This window comes from Hibiscus syriacus, unplaced genomic scaffold (genome assembly GCF_006381635.1).
Source record: "Hibiscus syriacus cultivar Baekdansim isolate YM2019G1 unplaced genomic scaffold, ASM638163v2 tig00112344_pilon, whole genome shotgun sequence".
NCBI classification, from domain to species: domain Eukaryota; kingdom Viridiplantae; phylum Streptophyta; class Magnoliopsida; order Malvales; family Malvaceae; genus Hibiscus; species Hibiscus syriacus.
This window is the reverse complement of record NW_024063307.1, coordinates 342083-366213: the sequence shown is the minus strand read 5'-3', so window position 1 is coordinate 366213 and position 24131 is coordinate 342083. Positions and strand designations below refer to the sequence as shown.

At 34.4% G+C, this 24131-nt stretch overlaps 3 protein-coding genes across 4 annotated transcripts; 1 reads left to right on the top strand and 2 right to left on the bottom strand.

Moving 5' to 3' along the window:
- Nucleotides 1–1758: 1758 nt before the first annotated feature.
- On the bottom strand, nucleotides 1759–3021 carry LOC120178181 (transcription factor RSL2-like). The gene is made up of 3 exons (XM_039184116.1): nucleotides 2494–3021; nucleotides 2181–2405; nucleotides 1759–2082 (listed from the first exon to the last, which is right to left on the bottom strand). The coding sequence occupies exons 1-3, from the start codon at nucleotides 3019–3021 to the stop codon at nucleotides 1852–1854; spliced, it is 984 nt and encodes a 327-aa protein (XP_039040047.1). The 3' UTR covers nucleotides 1759–1851.
- A 3521-nt stretch (nucleotides 3022–6542) lies between these two features.
- Nucleotides 6543–11567, bottom strand: LOC120178198 (zinc finger protein-like 1 homolog). The gene is made up of 9 exons (XM_039184132.1): nucleotides 11285–11567; nucleotides 10745–10825; nucleotides 10295–10415; nucleotides 10093–10187; nucleotides 8788–8859; nucleotides 7728–7994; nucleotides 7470–7575; nucleotides 7083–7269; nucleotides 6543–6793 (listed from the first exon to the last, which is right to left on the bottom strand). The coding sequence occupies exons 1-9, from the start codon at nucleotides 11306–11308 to the stop codon at nucleotides 6706–6708; spliced, it is 1041 nt and encodes a 346-aa protein (XP_039040063.1). The 5' UTR covers nucleotides 11309–11567; the 3' UTR covers nucleotides 6543–6705.
- Nucleotides 11568–17116: 5549 nt separating this feature from the next.
- Nucleotides 17117–19091, top strand: LOC120178200 (chorismate synthase, chloroplastic-like). 2 transcript variants are annotated; one of them, XR_005521500.1, is made up of 7 exons: nucleotides 17117–17330; nucleotides 17410–17502; nucleotides 17585–17665; nucleotides 18293–18423; nucleotides 18497–18596; nucleotides 18715–18809; nucleotides 19040–19091. XR_005521500.1 is itself a non-coding variant. In XM_039184134.1 (6 exons), the coding sequence occupies exons 1-5, from the start codon at nucleotides 17187–17189 to the stop codon at nucleotides 18546–18548; spliced, it is 501 nt and encodes a 166-aa protein (XP_039040065.1). In that variant the 5' UTR covers nucleotides 17117–17186; the 3' UTR covers nucleotides 18549–18596; nucleotides 18715–18829. The 2 variants fall into 2 exon arrangements, 1 of the variants encoding a protein (XP_039040065.1); XM_039184134.1 differs by lacking the exon at nucleotides 19040–19091 and having other exon boundaries at nucleotides 18715–18829.
- Nucleotides 19092–24131: the final 5040 nt, after the last annotated feature.

Sequence of the window (24131 nt, the reverse complement as noted above, 5' to 3'; positions counted from 1 at the left end):
TGTTCACAACCCTGATGACAGACGCATCATGTGAAAAATTAGAGACCAATTTTGTTCCCATAGTGCCAGGTAAGAACATTCTCTTAATGTTTAATTTACACTAAACATTCTTTCATGTGAAAAATTGTTTATTACTTTACATTTTAAGTAAACAAAACACTCAGAGAATGTCAAACACTAATTTAATATATAGTTTAAGTAATGCAGTTCTATAAAAGTAACTTAATCATACACTGGTATTACAGAACAATGTAACCTTGTTAAAACCCTAGAACTACGGTGGGTATATATTTTCTCGGCACACGCATTGCCACACTTGAGGGTAGTACTCGTTCTCTTCCGACTCCACCGCTCGAATCGGTATTCCGACCAGCATACATGGCTCACATTGCTTGCACTTTGCATGACAGGAAACCGGAAATGATCCAGGCCTTCTAATTCCATCAAGCAGCCCCAGACTTTCCTGCATATCGATATAAAACACTCTAAGAGCGTTATGTAAACAGTAAACTAAGAACACGAAATCACTATTAAAGCGACCGTGGGATGTATCGACCGGGGAAGGTGACGGTGAGCCGGCCAGCTTGCGAGGGTGAACCGGGATGGAAAAATGAAGAACCGCGAGCAAGACGGTGACGGTGATGATGGTGGTAATTATGTTTATGTGTTCCATGTTCCTAGATCAGATCATGTATAACATGATGGCAACTATATATACAGTAGTTTGAGAATCTGGGGCAGTTGAAATGTTTACTGTGTAACATCAAGAAATGGTCAAAACTGATCACAGATGAACTAAGAGTATCATCATCAATGAGCATAAGCCATGTTCTTACAGTTCCATACGGTTTTATCTTTTCAAGTGGAATAATGAAGGGCATAATAATACTATTAAAATACTAATTAAGAAATTAATAATTGTCAATTTATTAATAAAGATTATAAAAATTAATGTCTCAAATAATTTTATGGAAAAATATAACAAATTTATATATTTTTATTGAATTAAATAATTTTTTAGCATAAAATATAACGAAATGTTACATGAAAATAAAAGAAATCAAATAAAACCTTTATATTTTTAACTCCACGTGTGCATGTGTAGTATGTACATAACAAACAAATTATATTATATTTTTACGAATGTATTGAATGAAAGGAACAAATAATATTTAGTCCCTATACTCGTTTGCTTATTTTCAAATTAGTCTTTAAATTTGTTGTCCATATTAATCTATAAATTTAATATGTTTCCATTTTTAGTTCTTACGACGACGATGTAACACTATGGATTATATCATATGGTACAATATTAGGGTGCCATGTCATCAAAACGATTATATTTTTTTTGGGCCCATTTTTTGGGGGGCCCTGCGCGGCCGCGTAGTTTGCGCCCCCCAGCCACGGACCTGGTGGAGATCTTCTGTATATCCGGGATCGGGATCACGGTGCCTGCATAAGTGAGTTATGGATCTGGATTTCTATCTTGAACCCGTATCTTTAGGGACATATGATTTATGGTTAGTGTTTTCATATCAACTCTTTGCACTGCCTCAGGCAAGACCGGTACGGAAGTAAGAGCATCATGGGGTGCCATTTGTGTCATTTTAATCGGCTTGACAATGTCCGGTGGCGGGGCTTATCTCATATACAAATACAGATTAAGGTTAAGTGATCGAATTCGGATTGATGAATGATTTTGTGGTAAATTATTGATTACAAATCAAGATTTTCAATAAATAAATCCATTGCAAAACGGCAACGACTTGTTTCAATTTTAGAGAATTTGCAGATAGCCCTATGTTTCCAACTGAGATGGTCCGCAGTCCCTGCACCTCCGACGACATCTTTCTACGATCTCTTTGCAGTCCCAACCTCGAGATCGAGTCCGATATCCTTTCCGTTGTAAGCAATGGGTGCGTACATCCATAGATCATTGGAACTCAACAGCTTAATCTGCAGTTGCAAAAACTTGACATATTGGACAGCTTCTTCAAGCATTGTACTAATATCAACCTTTGTTCCATTGGGGACAAGGTTCTGTAAAATTCTCAGCCTTTCGTTGATTCTTTCCCTTCTTTCCTGCGAAGATAGATAAGATAGATCGATTAATTTGTCGGTTTTCGATTTAATCTTCGGCAATGCTTGATAGAGTTAATGGTGGATACTTGGTTACCTACCCTTGCACAAAGGCTTTGAGGATCAGTGGCAGCTCCCCTGTTGGCTCTTGTTTTGCCATTCAAATTTAGTGCTGCATTGCCCTTTGAACCCGAATTCGACTCCGGAGAGGCATTCGTGTCATCCCCGGATGAGCAAGTGGCCCAGCTTTGCCCGTTCAGACCAGCATTACCACCGTCTTGGTCGACGTTCTTCTTCGACCTTGCATTTCTCCTGGTCCTTTGAATCTGTACCGGTAAACAAAATTATGATCAACAAAAGTGCTGCAGAAGAAAAACAGAGAAAGAAAGATGCATTTGTGTTTTCGCAACTCACGTCTCCCGAACTAGTCCGAGATCGTTTCTTCGAATTCTCGGCTACATTGTTGCATTTCTTCTCCGTCTTATTGGGTACCGAAATCTTATCAGAAACAACAGGTTCTTCCGCGATTAAACAATCATCGACATCAACGAGAAACGAACTCGTGTTCGTGTCATCTTCCATACAAAAATCGATCGAAACGGTGCTATTATCGGCTACAAAAACCGGGTGAGAATCACTCAGGTGAAACCTCTCTTGGCTCAACGAAGACGAAAGAAGAACATTACTACCGGGAGGGCTATAACTACTCATATCCGAAGAACAGGATGAAACAGTAGCATCAGCCATTGTCATGTCGACATTAACAGGCCAAACAGACGATGGGATCTTCGTGTTCGACCCCCGATCAAGCTCGAGCCGATCATCATCAGGTAGGGGACAGTTGCTAAGCAATCGAGCCATGAAATCAGCTTCTTGATCAGTGGTATACATCCCACTGAGACAACTCCAATGATCTTCCAAAATGTCGTCCATCGAATCCATTAATGAAAATAGTTGTAGAATTTTCGTCGGATTTCGATCTGATCCTGGAAAAAGAAGCATGATAAACAGGCCTATATATACACTCCGGCAGCTGTGAAGAATGTTCCACCAGAAAGCATGGACTTCAGTCGTGCAAATCTCTCTCATAATTACCAATTATTACAATGCTCGTAATTTTGGGGTCCACAGGAACAACTCAGATAAACACTAAAATAGTGCAAAAAAATTTTTTTTGCCTAACGCAAAACGCAACCCTAGGACTCAACTGTGTACTCATAAGGAGTAGGGTTGTATATGACTTGTGCCATATTTTGAGCTATTCGAGATTGATTTGATTAAAATTTGATTAAAATTTGATAAATATTTAACTTGAATAAACTTGACTTGAGCTCGAGCTAGACTCTAGTTCTTAACGAGCCGTAACGAACTACTTAATACTCGACTTGAAAAGTTCGTGAGCAGCTCGAAAATATAATATTAAAATTTTATTTAAAAAAATAAATTACTAATAACATTAACATTTATATGTTGATTTTTTTATTAAAAAAATGCAATATAAGATTTTTATATATTTAAAATTTAGGTTTGAAATAGAGACTTCAATCGAATTAAGTTTAATTTTTTTTCATTTCGAGCTTTTATGAGCTTCAGTTTATGATTTCAAGTTCAAGTCTAACTTGAAAATTTTAGATTCACGAGCTTTCGAGTCGAGTAAAACTCCATTTTAACATTTTTCGAGTCAAATCAAACCCAGTAATATTCGAGCTCGATTCGGCTAATTTACAACCTAATATTAAGGAGAATGATTTTGTACTTGCAACATTAACTAATATTCGGTGGAACAAAACAACGAAAAACTGCTAATTACAAAAAAGGTCAAATTATGGTTTTAGTGCTTTATTATATTCTGATTTGAAATTTAATTCATGTACTTCAATTTGATATAATTTGATCATTAACTTTTATAAATGTCATTAGTTAAGCCAAATAAATGACAGAAGTGGTTTTTTTGGTAAGAAATATCACTTCCACAGTAAATATATACAAGTTAAAAAGGTGTTTATAAGAAAAATGTTGTTTTATGATCCGAATCTCGTTCGGTCTTATCTAAAAAGTTTATGGTGTGATCCGTTTAGTGAAGAAATAAATTGAGAAAGAAAATTGGGGATTTATAGTGAATGTGGAGGTTAGGGGTGTAAACGAGCCGAGTCGAGCTCAAGTATTGTTGAGCTCAACTCGACTCGAAAACTCGCGAGCTTAAAATTTTTAAGCTCGGCTCGAACTCGAAATCCTTAACTGAAGCTTGTGAGCAGCTCGAAAAGGCTCGAAATGAAAAAAAAAATTCTTAAACTTAATTCGATTGAAGCCTCAAACTCGAACCTGAACATTAAATACATAAAAATCTTACTGTATTTTAAAAAAAATCAATACATAAATGTTAATATTATTAATAATTTATTTTAAAAAATATATATAATCTTAATATATTACATTTTCGAGTTGCTCATGAGCTTTTCGAGTTGAATATCAAGTAGCTCGTTTCGGCTCGTTAAGAACTCGAGTCGAGTACATTTGATTCGAGTATTTATCGAGCCTTGATCAAGTCGATCTCGAGTAGCTCGCAATCTGTCTCGTCTCATTTACAGCCCTAGCGGAGGCTACGATACAATTTTGTTCGACTGGGATTATTGTATATGTACAACTATCTATAATTTTATTCAATTTTTTCATTTGGTATTTTTTTAATATTTTTACATAAATCTATATATTCTTGTCCTTATTATTTTACGATTAGTTATGAACTAGAGTTAAAGGTATGTTTCTGAGTGTTCCAAATTATTTCAAGCTAAAGTATATGAACTGAATTCCAAACTCTAGTACTACGAAAGGACCAAAACCAAATTTAACCAAATAACCAGGGACTACTTGGTGAATGGGGTAAAGGAAAGAGAATCACACCTGGCGATGGGTAGACGTGGGGGGTGTGTTAACTCGAAAAATATCGTAAATCTTTTTAACGTAAAATAAACGAGCAGTCCATATGTTGACGAAGAGACTGAAAACGACAGTTGAGGAAGAAGGGTGGGGCCAAGATCGTGGAGATGAGTCTATTTGCAGCTAGCTGACGTTTTCAAACCAGACATTGTTATATGATGTCGGGATACTTTGTCTTATCTATTTATTTATTTATTAATATGTGATAATTACAAAATGATTATTTGATATTAAATGTTCGATATTTTTAGTGTTCGAACAATAACCTTAAACAATAACAACACTTCCTAAAATGTGGGGTAAATCATGCGCTTAATATTTAAACTATCAGTTTTGATATGTTTTAATACCTAAAATTTTAATTTTTTTCATAATCATTACTAACATTTAATTTTTGTTTCATTATAATACTCGTTAAAAACTTAACGTTAATTTTTAAAATTTTTGAAACTTTAGGTACTGAAACGGGTAAAAACCGATAGTTTAACTACTAAAGACATTAATTTTTTAACGGCAATGGTACTCAAATAAAATAAAATTAAATATTAAGTATGATTTTAAAAATTTAGGTGCTAAAACTGATAATTTAGATACTAAACGCATAATTTATCCTAAAATAAATTACATTTAATAAGCTAATGTTTAACGTAATTTGATACCTCTAACTTATCTCTACGTGTTTAAATGATAAGATATCACTCTATCCAACACATAACTTTTGTATGAAGAAAATTATAAACTCTTCCCAAAGAAAAAAAATCAAAAACTATAGCTCCTCTCACTTGATCAATTGCTTGAAGTTATTTAAATTATTGGAAAACAACATTTATCCTTAATTATTTAAAAATTTATATCTATTTATTATTATTTAATTTTACAATGAATAAACACTTGATCAGTTGCTTAAAGTTATTTACATTATTGTAAATCGATATTTATCCTTAATTAATTAAAAAATCCAAATAAAATCTAATCCGAAATAAATGTAGGTTAAAAGCATAATTCTCTTTATCTATCAATAAATCCATCCATATATTCTCAAATCTATCTATACCACATCTATTGTTTATCATCGTAGGACGAAATTGAATTATATTTTTTTCCAAAACCAAAATACGAGTTTTTCATTGTATTAGGGGACCAAAGTGTTATTTTACAACATATTAATCTATTAGCATAATTATATTAATAATACCAATCTTATCTCATTAATCATCAGTTTTTAGAGTTAAATTTTAATAAAGAATTACATTAATGTTTTTCAAACCCTACGCGTAAACTATATATTAATATTAAGATAAAAGATATTATAATTTTTAATAAAGAAATACATTAATGTTTTTCCAACCCTACGCGTAAACTATATATTAATATTAAGATAAAAGATATTATAATTTTAATAAAGAAATTAATTAATATTTTCCCAACTCTACGAGGATATTAAACGCATAGGAAAGGAAGTCTAAAGACGACCAAGAAAAAACTTACATTTTGTTCTAACTACATCTCCATTGATATTCTTTAAAAAAAAAAGTGGGATGGATGATGGGTAATGAAATTCTCTGTAATCTTACTAGTTTTTCTTCCACTGATGCCCTTTGTCGGATACTGTGACCGACGGGAGACGATGAGCAAGAAAATGGCAACTATGGCAGCAACCAACAGGATTTGCAGAAGCATGCGAATTGGTTACTGCTGCTCGTCATCGGCCACTTCCTCGCCGAGAGCCCTTTGTGAAATTCTGAAGTAGAGAATACCCATAGTAGCCATGCAGGCCCTGCACAACATAATTTATTATACATGGTGTAAATAAATAATCATTTACGATGTATTTGATCTTCCATATTATCTCAATCGGATATCAGTTGCGGCGCCCACAGATCTCGACTCCGAACACAGATGCTTGCATATATGCAAAGAAAGATAATGCTTGGGAAGAATGGGTAAACGCATGCACAAGAGAGAAAGATGCATCAATGTGTGCGCGAGTAGGTTGTTGGTTGGTTGGTTAGCATGGCATTGCATATTCATATAGAGGGGAAGAAAAAAAGAAGGTGCAGACTTACATGATTGCTATAACAAGAAGGATTTTTCTCAGATCCATCCGTGTTGATCGTTGTTGCTTCATACGACCTTCTCGGCTGCCATCAGCATTTGGCGAGTCTTTATGTGGAGGAGCAGTCACTGGGAGAGTTGGTAATGAACTTGACCAGAAGGGAATTAATGCTCTGAGAAACTTAAGATGAAGTGAACCTACAACAAGAATTTATGAATACAATGATTCATATGATATAGTCATTCATCTTCTCTAAGTTCTAGATTTAAAGCCACCTTGGATAGATACATAAGAAAAAGTCGAACCAGAAGTAATAGGCCACAGCAAGAACAAATTGGAGAAGTTGTAATCAACAAGAGAGCGGATTGGCTTCATGAACCAAGGCTTTTTAACTCACCCCTACGAGAATACTTTTTACGATCATCTTCGTCATCTGCATAATACGAGATTTCAGAGTTTTGCTGATCAACATGGACTGTACTCTTTCGTGTTGTAGCCACAGGCTGGGTTACATCGCAACATAGAATAAAACACCCGAGATAAGAAAGCAAACAACTAACGTACTGGAAGTGACACATAGAAGCAAGCAAAACAAAGCATAAAATGATTTGAAGAACTCCAATCACATCCAATAATTAATAAAAAAAAGACTTACGGTAACAGAACTTGAAGCTTTCATGTAATTCCCAGCTGAATTATGATCATCAATCTCCATTATTTCTGTTACTGCAAGTTTCGAAGGTCCTGCAGCAGCTGAGTATCCTTCATCTTTTACAACAGAGGGTGATGAATTCTCATCATACTCTCCTCCACAAGTTACATTTACCAATGGATCTGAAGTAAATGCAGGTGGAGGAACACGGGGATCTGCTGTAGGCAAAGAAACAGGATGATTTCCAAACAAATTCTTCTCCATGCCAGTCTGTTCAATATCAAGTCAAGTCATTTAACTTTTATTTATGCACAACGTGAGATAAGAAATTAAGAATACACGCTGCATTCATCCTAAAAAGGAGACTACAATAAATCTGCAATAGGGCATGCCAAAACTCCAATCAAACCAAATCACTTTTTTTTCACAAATCACAACTACTTGCAGATGATTCACACGTATTCAGAGGTTAATTTCAGAGGCAACAGATGATCTTCAGCAGTTTGGAACATAAGAAGATTGAGCAGGCACCCCAAATACTGAGATCTATGACATTCTAGTATATAAAGTTGAATTTTAGAAGCTTGAAATAGCATAGGAAACGAGATTTCAGTAGCTTTCCTGCAGTTCAATACTCTTAGTGAACAAGGAAAGAACAGGTTTGGCCATAGCAAAGATGCATGGCCAAAATTTTACAATAACATTCATTGGAAGTAGTTGGTTCAGCTGAATGCAAAATATTGAAATTGACAGGTCAAACTTTCCTACCAGGGAATAGTTTAATCCCACAACTTTAATGCTAATTGAAAGGAGAACTCAAGCTTGAATAACACATGCTGAAAAGGATAACAACTGCATTACAATTTACGATTGGCAAGTGGCAAGAGTAGGACTTCAAAGCACCCATGGGCAAATATGATAAGAAGCTAATAAGGAAAAGTGGAAGAATAGTCTGATAATCAAAATATTGAAAGCAAAAAATAAAAATAAAAATATAAAGTTCATTTTACATTTAGAATGAGGAGCCATTCTTTGTAACAGCCTAAATCAAGCATGAATTCACCTGCATAATAGCCTCCTTCAGCAGTGAATGAAGACGAGATGCTGAATCTTTTACACTCTTGGGAGGCCATATCTGGGGAAAATCATTGCAAAATGAGACAAGCCAAAGCAGAAATAACCAATACCATTTCACCTAACTGCTACAATACAAGCATAAAAGTAAATAATTGAATAATGCCAAAAGAAAATCATATGGTCTTGAGTCCATTGAAAGAATTCAAACAAATGAAGTTACTGGAATATCAGAAACATGACAATCAGCAGAGGAGTTTTTCTCCATTAACAACTTAAATGTGAGCCTAACATCACCTTCAACCTATGTTGCACTGATACAGATACGGGGACAAATACGAGGATGGGTACGGGGACGAGAAACATCAACTTTTTAAAATTATACGGCACGGGTATGATAAATATAAATTAAATTTTAATATTTTAAGACATAAAAATGTCATAAATATTCAATAAAGTTCATAGTAACTAGAATTCTTTGATAAAAGATGAGATTGTAGTGGATGTAAACGAAATCTTCAACTAGATTTAGATTTACTTATTCCTCCCCAGTGGACAAAGGAATAAATACTCTAATTTCTTTCACAACAAGAGGATGAAGCAGGTTGTCCAAGTATTTTGGAAGACAAATATTGGAGCAATGGAGTTTCGACACCAAAGTTGGTCAACCAACTTTTTGGATCTGAAGAATACGTCTTTGTGAAAAATTTAAATCCTAATTAAAAAAAATCATATCTTAATTCATCTATATTCTTTTTTTATTTATTTAATTCTTAAAAATATTCTTGGATACGGGCGTGAAGATCAAATATCATCCCCGATACGTCCCTGAAAATCTCTCTGATGTATCCAATTAATTTCAATTGTACCCCATAAAATAGGACGTCCCAGGTACGCATGTACCCGTCCCGTACTCATGTTGGGGACGTATCAGGCACTTGGTATGGCACTAAGATGCCGAACCCGTGCTACAAACTGTAAAGTAGTAATATCTTGCAAAATTTTGCTCTCTTTTTGGATGAAATAAAATTACTTGTCCCCAAAAATAAAGAAAGTACTTAAATGAGAGGTTCCAAACGTTAGAGCAGCATGGTTACGGCAGTAGTTTTTATTACTGTTAACCATCTCTCTCCATCATTTGAAACATGTACAGTGTACACATTTAGCACCTAGATGCTTCCAACTACTTGAAAGGTTCAAGAACATATATCAATCACTTCAACAATACAAACAGAACCTTCTGGGCATGAAAGATCTGATCCATGTTGAAAATAAACAGGTTTTGAGAACTTACAGATGTTGAACATGAAGGACATGCATATCCAGCAGGTGCAATGTGCGGAGGAAAACTTTTGATATGTGAAACCAAGCAATTTGTATGTATGACATCTAAAGTAGCAAATAAAACTGTAAGATCATACAGCACAAGTTTAACATGCTGTTTTGCACCCAAAAAAAAGGCAGTATCTAGCATCTACATCAGCATAAACACATACGTAGGCAACCCAACCGAGTGGTTACAGAGCCATCCCCTTCCTCAAGCACAGCTTGGCATTTGCAACATCTGGGAGGCCAATCATACTCTCCATCTCTTACCCACTCTGAGTAAGTGCGTATCTAGAACAAAGGGGAACTAAATCATTATAAGCCTCAAAACAGCATTCTATACAACATCTCCACTCAGAATCATTCTATAACACTAAAATAAATACAACATGCATGAATAAGCTTTCTCGAGATATTGAATATAATTAGAAAAATGCATGCAGTGATGAATCAAAATTATTTTTTTAAAACAATTCCAACTTATCCTGGCAGTGGTAACTGCAAAAGGACTTGTACATCAATCAGATGTCAATGCACTTTAACCGCACTTCGTTCAAATCAAATCAAAATGCTTGTAAGCAAAGTTCTGAGTCCAATATAAACAGAATTTAAGAACTTACAATACATATTTGGTGCTCAGGAAAGCAGATGCATTCCCCACAAACAGGAACCTTGTGCACGAAACAATATAATTTTGTAGCCTGAAACACCAAAAGGAAAAACAATAGAGGCTTACACAAAGAACGATTTATCAATCTTGATCCAACCACCAGCAGCTCTAAAAATTATCTCGTGTAATCAGAATTAAATTCATAACAAATCAAGCTACGCCTATATTACATTTGAACCTCCAAATATTAAGGTCAATGTCCTCCTCTCTAAGATTCATTTATTATTCGCAATTTTCAAATTAATAAACCTTAAATTAAAACAACAAAGATCTACAAAGTCGTAAATTCACGACAAAAAGAACGATAGAGACCTAAAAGACTAAAACCCAGCGACGAATTACAAATTCAAATAAAAAATTGTAAAAAGAAGCAAATTAAACAAATTATTGATACGAAGAATTGTAGGCTGTAGCTATGAGCAGTGAGTGCCAGTAAACTCATCAAGAGATCGAAAAATAGAGTCAAATTGATTTTAAACAAAAATTGTACCTTACGGCATTTGCAGACCACCATTGCATAGAGCAGTGAGGAAGAAAGGGATCGACTACTTGGAGCTCGATCAGGTTTTGTACTAAGCTTCGGATTTTATAGATTGATTAAATAAACAGAAGATCAGAGAAAACGTAAAAGAAATAGATGAAGAATATAGCAAAACATTTCTAATTAACAAAAAAAAATGACGATTTTGAGTGAGTTGATGAGTCTGTTTGCACAGAAACAAAATCCTTCTTCGACTTGCGATAGTTGCCAATTCAGATTATTAGATCCCCATTTTTTTTCAGAATATAAAGTATGGTATAATAACAGTTTTACTTCTCAAAACTTACTTATTCTATTAAATTGATCATAATTCAATAAATCTTCTATATTTAAATTTAGAGTAAACTATGTCAGTAGTCCCTTTTAATTTCGGTATGACTGACTTTGATCACCGATTTTTTTAATTAAATATATTTGATCTTTTACGTTATCGATCCATCAGGTTTCAATATCTTGACAATTAACTTTCATTAACTCATTAACAGAAGTATTATGTAGCAATTCTAAATAATAAAAAATATACATTTATCAGCTTTAAGTGACGTAGCAATTTTAAAATAATAAAAAAAATCCAACCACCTCTTCTTCTTCCTCTCCTTTTACAACGGTTACACACAAATCCAAGAACAAGGATGTTGCTTCGACCGTTAGACCTCGACGGTGATTCCACACTGACCGCCTCTATAGACGGGTGAACAAGACCAAATGAAGCCCAAAGCCACATGTTTTAAGCCTCCCTTAACCCTTTCCTTCCTTTCTCTCGACCGAGACTCAAGGACCCAAAGTCACGTGTTTGACGTGAAGAGGCACGAAAGTAACTCGTATATTGAATCGTGTGAAGTGGGGTTCATGTTAATACAGAGCGTGGCTGGAAGAAGAAGAAGAAGAAGACTCGTGAGTGTTACGCATGGGTTTTTTAGATTATTTTAATTTTTAATTGCCACGTAATACTTCCGTTAATGGTTTAACGATTATTAACAACTGAGGGACTTAAACGGGATGGACCAATAACGTAAGAGACTAAACACACTTAATTTAAAAATCGGTGACCAAAATCGATTAGATATAAAATAAAAGAGACTACTGGTATAGTTTATCCTTAAATTTAATATAAAAGGGTATCAGGCCCCTATATTTAAAAAAATAAGACTCTTTAAAAACTCCTCCTAAACAATACCAAAAGACATCAAAACACATTGAGCTAGCCGTACCGAGAACCCATTCTACAAGCGTGTGAGCTACAATGTTACAAGAACGATGACATAAAGATAAATGGAAACACCACTGAGACCTAAAATAAACTTTGAACAGTTGGAGGTAAAAACTAGGGATGGCAATGGGTCGGGTCGGGTCGGGTCGGGTTTTTGTGCCACCCAACCCGACCCGAGAAGAAAGGGTTTTTCCCCCGTGACCCGACCCGACCCGACGAAATTAAGGTTTCACCCGACCCGAATATATGACTTAGAAACTCGATCCGACCCGACCCGAAATAATAATAAAAAAAAATTTATTCAATGAAAACAGTGACTTAATTGAAAAAAATTATATATGGAGGGACATTATTGTAATTATCCCTAAATATATAAGATAAAATTATATATATTTTTCGGGTCGGGTTGGGTCGAATTTTTTTCATCCTAAACCCGACCCGACCCCGAAATTTTTAAAAAAAAAATCCGATCCGATCGGGGTCGGGTCGGGTCAGGTCGGAACCCGTCGAATTCGGGTTGAATTGCCATCCCTAGTAAAAACCAATAGTGGAAATATCATCATCCTCACCGAGCACTTTGTTAACCAACAACACACAGTCAGATTCAAAGTGAACCGTCGACCAAAAGACCCCTATACTTTAAAAAAACAATACAATCCTCGTTAAGACTGAGATATCTTAGTTTGCTTAATGCTTAGCATACCTTTAATGGAGGTACTGTCATCAGTTAATTTACAATTTGTGTGACCTGTAGATAGTTTAGTGTATTATTTTTTACATTAAAATTAATTGAACATATGGTTTTAAATATTCATGTATTCGTCTTTAATAGAAAACTTCATTTATTGATGAAGTGTGGTTTTTATTTTGTAATGAATGTGGTTCAAATATAGTTGTGGTGGTGGGGTGTTTAAAAAAATTTATAAATTATAAAGCTTTTATGATAAATATGATATAAAATTATCGTTTAAAATCTATATAATGTTCTAATAAAATTAAATATTAACTTTTTATTAACGTTGACACATCATCAATTTAACAATAATAACGATAAATAATCATTTCATTACAAAACAATTAGCCGTTAATTAAACGAACCCAATTAACAAATGCTTCTGTTTTTATATTATAACTTTAAGCGGTCACGAAAGGAGACTTTCACACTACGAAGTACTAAGCCTGGCTGAGTTATAGGTCATTGATAAGATCACCCTACTGCCACAGATCTAGTCATCACAGCCAAACACTCACACGCTAACCTACTCTACGAAACATGTTTTCTAGATTAACACGCCTTACTGCCACTAGGATTCTCCAACGTGTCTAAATATAAACATGACACTTGGCACGATAAGAATGAGTGATCCACGTGACGAGTCAAGTCAATAGAGTCGAGTCAAAAATTTCAATTGTTAGAGTTGACGAGTCATATTTTACACTTAAATTTAACTTAAAATTTTTTCGAGTCGAATCGAATTTAAGAAATTCGAGTTGAGTTATTATAGTCGAGATATTTAAGTTTCTATACTAATTCTATTATAATTATTTATAATATTATGACAATGATTTGTTCCAAATTTTTTACTTTATTTAACCATAATATATATATATATATATATATATATATATATATTATTCTTTCATATTGTAATGATATTTAATAAATCAAATACATTCTAAAATTATGAAATATGTTAATGATGTTATATTTTAAAAAAAACGAATTTTGAGGGTAAAGTATTAATGAGAGTATAAATGAGTCAAGGAATCAATGAAAAGAAAGAATTTGCAAACAGTTCTAGTCAAAAGACCAAATTGAGTAAAATGTAAAGTTAAGGGATTAAATAAAAGAGAGTACATATTTAGTAAAAAAGAATAACAATTGAAGTTACATAGATATTCTATTGTGATATACGAGCATGTGGTTCAGATTTGGTAAAAAATGAATTAAATAAATGATGAATTGAAGAAATAACAAGATTATGAAAAAATAAATGACTAAATTGAAAAACAATTGTTATCAAAAAGAAGAATTGAAAGTACACATGTATTCTACCATGATTTAGGAGCATGTGGCTTAAATTTGGTAAAAAATTGACTTAAAATAAATGACGAATCGAAGAAATAAGGAAATTGAAAATTGAAGGACTAAATTGAAAATCAAAAAGACGAATTGAAAGTACACATGTATTCTACTATGATTTAGGAGCATGTAGTTCAAATTTGGTAAAAAAAATAGACTTAAAATGAATGAGGAAATGAAGAACTAATGAAATTAGTGACTAAATAGTAAAATTGTCAAAATACTTAGTCAAATTTTCAGTTTTCAAGTAACTCGAAAATTAAAATCTCAACTCGACCCAAACTCGAAAACCGAATTTATAATTGGAGTTGACTCGAATAACTCGACTCGGATAACTTGAAATTGAAAAAATAATTCATTTTTTTGAGTTGAGTCGAGTTTTGCTCACCCCTAATATCAACCAAATGATTTTGGTTGTAAAATTATTAGTATTTATTGAAATCTTGTGTTTGAAACATTATAAATATTTATAATCTCGTTTACCTATTTATAGAAAAATCAACCTTTGATTTTAAAATATATAAATGACGTAATATGTTTTAAAATATCTATAATATTTTATAGAAGGAGACGCTTGAGTTCTTATATGATTTTTTATACTAATTAGTAGTTATAGTATTTTTCTCTCCGTTTTAATTTTATATTTCACATTATAATGTAATGTAATTTTTATTTATTTATGGAAAAAATATTTTTGAAGAAACATATGCTTGTTCTACTATTAATGAAGATTATGATGATGAAGTGGAGGACATCATTGACATATATATAAAAAGTTATTATATTACATAACCTTAATATTAATATTTAAATTTCACAAATATTATTTTCATTAAACAAATATTTTTCTTGGTTTGTTGTTGTTTGTTTTAAGATGTTGACGATTTAAGTAATGATGAAGACTAGCACTCTAAGAGGTAAAAGTGCACTACTCAGTTTGCTACAATATAAATGTTCATGATCTACATTTTTTAATGTTTGTGTTATTCAAAAACATTTGTGTAATTGTGTTGGAGTTTTTTTTAGACTTTAGTTTATCGTTTTTATTCTGTTACTAGTTGTATTGAAATTAATCTTTTCTCCATTTTAGATATAATGTGAAATTAGTCAATGATAATTTCATTACGTAAAAAGTAAGTCGAATGATTATTTTTTAATAGACCCATTTTGGACTCGAATCAATTAGATCTCGATATGATCCCAATTTTCTATAATTGTAAATCCGGAGTAGGTCTAAATCTAAAAGGTGAAAATGAGTCTAAGGGGTTGTTTGTTTAGAATCATTCAACGCTGAATGTTGAACCGTTCAGCATTCAGCGTGTTTGTTTCTAACTTCTGAATAAAAACTGTGTTGAATGATTTAACACAACAGTGCTGAATGATTTAACACCAAGGAACATTATGAATTATTCATAACCATTATCAAACAGCATGTCACATTCAGAGTTAATTCATACAGAACATCTGAATCATTCAGTATTTGAATCGTTCAGCGCTTAATCATTCTGAAGTAAACAAACAACCCCTAAATCTGGATCTAGATGGATTCGATCCAGATGTGACATATTGTCATCCCTAATATATATGACACTGCAGTCGAAAATTAAATAAAAGTAATCGTGAAGATAAACATATAGTTATTTTTCTAAAGATTTTAAATTTATATATTATTTATTAAAAATTTGTTTATATTTTTTAAAATTTTATTTTTTTAAATTTATTCATTTTTAAAATTCAGTTTAAAAGTAATAGTGACGTGTCGAGTGAGTGAATGTGAATAAATAGAGTAAAAAGCGTCGAGGAAAACCTTTCCTCTATAACTTACATTTCCATCAGCTCAATCTGTTCCAGTTTTAAAGTTTTCAAAGCTTCCATGGCTTCTTCTTTCATTATATGCAAGCCTTTTCTTGGAGCTACTAATCCCAATTCTCATCTTTCCCCGTATATTCAAAGACTCTCTTCTTCCTCGCTTTGCATTGCGATCAAACCAAGAAAGTTTCGTAAGTTTTCTTATCCGAGCTTCAGATTTCGATTTCTGCATTTTGCTTCAAGTGTTTCTAACTATGAAACCCAACAGAAATACATGCAGCCGGTAGAACGTTCGGAAATCATTTTCGTGTTACAACTTTCGGAGAGTCTCATGGAGGTGGTCTTGGCTGTGTAGTTGATGGATGTCCTCCCAGGATTCCTCTCTCAGAAGCTGATCTTGATCGGAGGTACTCGATTTTGAACAGAGCTTGTTGTTTATTTTCATTTGTTCATATTTGGTTCGTGTTCGTTAAAAATTTTGTAAGTTTATGCTTCGTTTTTGCAGGACGGTAGGTCAAACCCGAAGCACTACCCCAAGGACGGAGACGGATACATGTAGAATATATTCCGGAGTTTCCGAAGGTTAAATCTCTTTTCACCATCACTGTCTTCTTCTTGTTTTTTCTGTGTAAATAGACATTTTTCATGGCACACAACTGCAGGAGTGACTACCGGAACACCGATCCATGTATTTGTACCAAAAACCGATGCGAGAGGAGATGTGAGTATTCTATGTTTTCTAGTCTAAAATGAAGTCGAATCGAGCAATCCTTCGGTTGTTCTTACAGGAGACATCATTCTGCTTACTGGATTACAAGGAAATGACAATGGCTTATCGGCCGTCTCATGCCGATTTCACTTACGACACGAAATACGGCGTCCGGGAGGTGCAGGTAAACACATTTCAGTATCAAATTCAACCCAAGTTTTGTAAAGAGATGCAGATCTGAGAATTTGGACATGTAATTGAAGGGAGGTGGGAGATCATCGGCAAGGGAAACCATAGGAAGAGTTATCCCCGGTGCTATCGCTAAGAAAATACTAAAGCAATTTTCAGGAACCGAGGTATGTTTCAAGTTGGTGCATGGGGAAAACCGTAGGAAAGAGTTGTCCCTGTTAACGTACGTTTTTTTGTCTTGTCTTTCAGGTTCTTGCCTATGTCTCACAAGTACATCAGGTTGTACTTCCAGATGGTTTAGTTGACCATGACACTGTAACTCTCGACCAGGTTCTTGCCTCTCGTTTGATTTTGCAAATTTTTACTGGTTGTAAATGAACAAACAGAAGAATAGGACTAAATGGAACAAACAAAAAACACCCAAAAGCAAGGAGTCCAAGAAAGAAATAAAGAACCCAAATCAGATCTAGTCCAAAAATCAACAAGGAAAGCTTGAAATAAACTAACCAACATGAACAAGAGTGTATTTGGTTCATTTATGTTCACAAATAAGCGATTTGTTTATAAACTCGTTTATCTAGTTTTACTTTTATTTTTATTATTTTACATTTTAAATAATGGTAATAGTATAGTTTAAATTGAATAACGGTGAATTTTGAAGTTTAAATTATAAAGTCTAAAGAACTTAGAGACCAATAGTGTAGTTTTACCATTTTTCAAAACATATAAATGGATATGTTTGGGTCAAAATGTTGATGAATATATAAACGAACATTTTCTTGAACGTTAAATGAATCGAATATGAATTGAAGATAAACATCTCCACAAATATGCAAACAAACGTGAATACACTTTATTAGTTTTAAGTTTGATTTATTTACACACCTATTCGTTCGTCTTCTTTGACCAAATTCATTGCAGCCATTATCTAATGATTGTCGACTACATTGTTGTCAGATAGAGAACAGTATCGTACGGTGTCCGAATCCAGAATACACCGAGAAAATGATGGTTGCTATAGATGCTGTGCGAGCAAGAGGCGATTCTATCGGCGGTGTTCTCACATGCATAGTGAAGATGTCCCACACATTCGTATTCGGTTTAGAGTTTAGAATTTAAGGTCTAAATTTAGGACTGAAATACAATATTCTAATATGTCAGGGGCTTGGTTCACCGGTTTTCGATAAGCTCGAGGCCGAGCTTGAGGCTTTAATGTCGGTACCTACAATCAAAGGCTTTGAAATTGGAAGTGGATTTGCAGGTAATGGTCGTGTTGTAATTTTTTAGCTTAGTTGCATGCATGGTGAGCCGAAATGGATCTCCGGTCCGCCTCCGACGGTAAGTTTGTTCTTAGTGGTGGCCGGTAAAATCCTTTGCAGATACTTTTCTGACGGGTAACGAGCACAATGACGAGTTCTTCACCGATGAACATGGAAGAATAAGGACACGAACAAATCGCTCCGGTGGTATATAGGTACTTGTCTTATTTATTATTTACATTGTTTTAACATTTTTTTTGAAAAAATTATATTTAATATTAATATTCGACATATATTCAAATATATAATGTAAAAAAAATCTTCGAATATTTGGAAATATTCAAATATTTATATTCAACACACTAGAATATAAGTTATTTTTGTTCTCCAATATGTTATTGTCCCAAATCCACGAGTATTATGATACTAAAATGTTGACCGACAGGGTAGAATCTCCAATGGGGAAATTATAAGCATGAGAGTAGCTTTGAAGCCAAGGTGATTTTCCCGATAAATCACCCTCAGCCTCTTATTTTCCTGTCAGCCATCGTTCAGACTATATTTTCTGATCTAACCCCCTTTGCAGTAAGGCGCACTCCCTGCAACGCGCTTTACGCTGGTCTTGCATCACGTTAGGTAAGACGCGCCCCCTGTATCGCGTCTTATGCTGACATAGATACACGTGGATAAAGCGCGGCCCCTGAGGCGCGCCTTATGCCACGTAGGGGTATAGCGCGGTGCAGGGGTTGCGTTTTTACTTTAATTTTGACACAATTATGTAAGACGCAGTGTAAGTACCGCACATTCGCTTTAACTCAGATACAATTATGTAAGGCGCAGTGTAGGTACCGCACCTTCTCGGCTATAAATACCCCTCTACCCCGTAAACTCTATCATAGTTTTCTCTCAACCGAAAAATTAATATAACAATTCTCTCAACCAGTAAATAACATCCGTCAATCCTCTTATATTGATTCAGAAGTTCATTCGATTTTTCGTTATAAGGTAATTTTGTTATAATTTTTTTATTATAATTATTGTTTATTATGATTATTTGAAAAAAATATTATATTAATTGTTTTCAATTAATTTTTTTGTAAAATTGGAAAGCGGGAGCATACGTCAAAATATTTTTGCGGTACAAGTAATAATATAAAATTATATTATTTAAATTATTTACGTTATTGTGTAAAAAAAATTTCCTTATATGTTAATTCATATATTATTTATTTAATTAGGCTTGTTTCAGGTTTATTTGTTACATATATAAGATTGTTTCACTTTCAAATTCTAAGAATGATGTGAATTTCAACTATTGTTTAATATGATGGAAAAACTCGGGAAGATGAAACCGGCGTTATTTTCATATCAAATCATTATGTTAAAATATCCTTCAAGAAAAAACATTAACTCTTGAGGAGCTGATAACGAAAATTTCAAGAAAGGTTCATGTTGGAAGTACTAGAAGAATGTCGTCGCTTCAGTACAGATTTCCAACATATTTGTTGCCATTAACTTATACAGCGTTCGAACTATCAAACAATGATGTTGAAATGATGATTGATTCTCAAAATAATTATTCAGACGTCGTTATGGAGATGTATGCAAAGTTTGTTGAAGTGTGGGCTGTTTGGGGTCTGTCATTAAGCTCCCACTATGGGCTAGTTGAACAATCTGATCAAGTTGACAGCCCGACTACAGTAATATGTAATGATTTTAATCCCATAATGGGAAATCCGCATCATGGTGCCGTCGCATCAACTTCAATGAAGAAACATTCATCATCAACTCCTTACGATATGTACCGAGGTGGAACAATCCGTATGACAACATCGCGTCCAGTTCAAGGGGAAGGCATTCATCTGCAAATTTCTTTGACCTTAATATGGAGATGTCATCGACGCAACAATCAGTGTATTTTCCATTTGATTTTCCATTTGACACGATAGTTTCAAGCTCTAGGGGGAGGCGTTCGACTGCGAGTTTTTTCGATCTCAATGTTGATATGCCTTATAGTTCAAGGGGAAGGCGTGCAAGTAGTAGGTTCTTCGACCTAAATGTGGAGAGGATGGAGGAATCATCATCTCCACCAGAAGAACCGCTTCGTGAGCCTGGTGTGGATGGTGTTGAAACTGGACTATTCATTCACCCATAATCACCGCAATTAAACTTCGATGATGATGATGATGATGTAGACGAAGTTCCCTCAAATGTGGCACAAACTGACCTTCCAGCACACATTTATGAAGCTGATTATGGTGCAATGTACGGGTCAGAATTTATGGATATGCCTCATCTCGGTGATTATGGATATTAGTCATCAATAAATAATGGTGAGTTATCTTTAGGGATGAAGTTTTCATGCAAAGAAAAAAGCGATGATGGCTATAAAAAATTATAATATCGGTAATTCTGTTCAATCCAGAGTCGAACGCTCCACGACAGAAAAATATGTATGCCACTGTGCCCGATGCAAAAACGGATTCAATTGGATGGTTCGTGTATCGAAGAGAAAGAGTAAAAACAATAGATGAGAACTAACAGTATACAACGGTCCTCACACATGTTGTGCTCAACCAAGATCATCTCAACTTGGACTTTGAAGTGATCTGCCAAGCTATCATTCCCATGGTAAAAGCAAGCTCTTATATAGCTGTTGATGTGTTGATTTCAGCTATACAATCGCAGTATGGGTACACTGTCTCCTATAAAAAAAGCTTGGTTGGCAAAACAAAATGCCATTGTCAAACTTCATGGCGAATGGGATGCATCTTACAACGAACTTCCAAGTTGGTTTAGGCTAGTGCGGAGGTTGAATCATGGGACAATTGTGGACTTCGAAACCTCCTATGCATACCATAATGATCGAGTTATTCGCGATCGATGTCAATTATACCGGGGTTTTTAGACTTACCCACAGTGTGTTAATGCTGTCAAATACTACAAGCCTGTGGTCCAGATCGACGAGACTTTTTTGTATGAAAAATACAAACAAGTTTTATTATTGGCAGTTGTCCAAGATGGTAATCGCAATATTCTTTCAGTTGCTTTTGCTCTTGTTGAAGGAGAAGATACAAATTCTTGGGTTTTTTCCTCTGAAACTTACGTGCACATGTTATCACGAGGGAAAAAATATGTGTCATTTCAGATCGCAGAACTGTGATCAAAGCATCAATGGAGTCTTTGGGTAAAGAAATGAGGAAGGATACGATTACATCAGCCTCATCGATAAAGAAATGTGGATAAACGCATATGATGGTGGATATCGATATGGACACATGACGACCAACTTGGCTGAGGTAATCAATTTGACCTTAAATGGTGCACGTCACTTACTTGTAGCGGCTTTGGTATTAACTATATATTTTCGTTTGGGGCATTTTTTGCGAAGCTCGGGGGACAAGCTCAAACCTGGATGTAAGGCGATCTTGTCTACCACTCTAGATTAGTTGCAGATCTACAAAAAAAATTGTTGCATCAAATGGAAAGTCTGTAACAAGCTTCTCTAGAACACATTCATTGTTTCGTGTCACAGAGTTGCTGCGACCTTTTCAAGGGATTGAAGTTGTGTTGTTAAGAGTAAATTTACGGGACAGAACGTGCGACTGCGGGTTTTTTCAAGGTCTGAAGTATCCATACTCTCATGTGATAGCAGCTTGCTCGCATTTCCTTCAAGACTATAATCGTTTTGTGGATCTCATATACCTATTATCAGAAGTTTTTAAGGTATACATATTTGAGTTCCCCCCATAGGTAATGACAAAGACCCTGATGGGGTTCAGAATTGGGTTCCGATTGTACCAAATCCAAGTTTATTGAGAGTGCGTGGTCGTTCAAAATCCACTCGAATTCATTGTGATATGGATATTCGATAAACATATAGACACGACAAAAAATGTGGGCATTGTTGAAACTCAGGACACACTAGGAGAACATGTCCACTTCTGTTGTCATCAAGTAACAATGAATGAGGAACTGATGTAATTGTTTATCAAATAATAATTCTTATACTTCAAATTGAATTTACTTAAAGTTAATGTCATTCGATATGAAGATTAAAAAAACGATACAAGAAAACGAGATTGGATGTTGACGTTATATGTGATTATAATAAAAGAGATAATAAGTAAGAAACTTAAAAAATTTATCGAACACAATTATTAAATTTTATCAAACTAATAGCAATTTGGTATTTGAATATAATTTTAAAAACAAGAAACTTACAATAAGTATTAAATGGTAAATAATAACCAAATTACAATAATTGATATAAAATGGTAATAAACAAAAATATATTAACAAAAAATCCAACAATATTAACAAAATAAATTTAAAAAATCCAATCAAATTAACAAAATAAAGTAAGTATTAAATGATAAATAAAAAAAACTACAATAAAAATAGTTCAATAAACAACTAAATACAAATATAATAAAATATCAAAATCTATCGATGTCTGCGGTGCGAATGTGTTCCGCAGGGCGGTGACTGTCTGTCTCGAGGAGGATTTCCGCATATCATTGGTTCTGACTCCTCGCTGTCATCATCACCATCATCGTCATCGTCGTCATGACCAGATACATTTTGTTGATGAGGAACTGATGACGATGTAGCACCTCCATAGAATAAGGACCCTAGAGGTGTACGACTGACTATCCCACCGGCCTGCGAAAACTGGGAAAACTCATAAAACACAGACATCGATGAGTGTGAAAACTGTATAGGAGTTGTCTGTGCAGCGACCATAGGTGATGAGGTTGCACCTGCCAAATAACCAGCATATTAACCCCAAGTCGGATCTGCAAACATAGACCCATAATATCCTTCAGGAGGGGTCATATAACTCTATGACGGTGGCGGCGGTGGGGTCATAAAACAGGTTACAGTGACGGAAGCGACATCTAGTAAGGGAAATGCGATAGAGGCATCATATATGGTTGCGGTATGTAAGTCGCTACAGACGGTGACTGTTGTGAAGGTCCTACTGGTGCAGCTGAGGACGAACCGGAAGCACCTACTCTCCTTCCATGAGTCGGGGGACGATGGTGCTTTGACGATGAACGTCTCTGTCGATGTCGCTGAAAGGTCCGCCCTCGTGCATCCTTGAAAAGTAGAAACGATTTCCCGTTAATGTTGAACCACTCATAATAATCATCAGCAACCGTCAAGAGGTCATCATAAATGGACTCTCTATGGGGAAGACGTGTACTTTACTCGTTATTGAACCACGTTAATTTCTCTTTATATTAAAGAGAAATCAATTCTTCTTTCAGTTGATTCGAATGAATCTAAATAAAAGAATTGAGAGAAGAAAAGAAGAAAAATTGTTCAATGAAAGATGGAGATCGATAGTAACAAATAGACTTTAACATGTCATAACAATTTATTTTAACGATAGCGGATGATAATGATCATAATAACATCGAACTAAAAGGTTCAATAAGTTTATTATAAATTTGAAAAGTTTGGCAACCTTAATACAAGTAATCTAGAACTTTGGACTACCAGTGTATTATAGCCAAATATAAAAGAGGGTG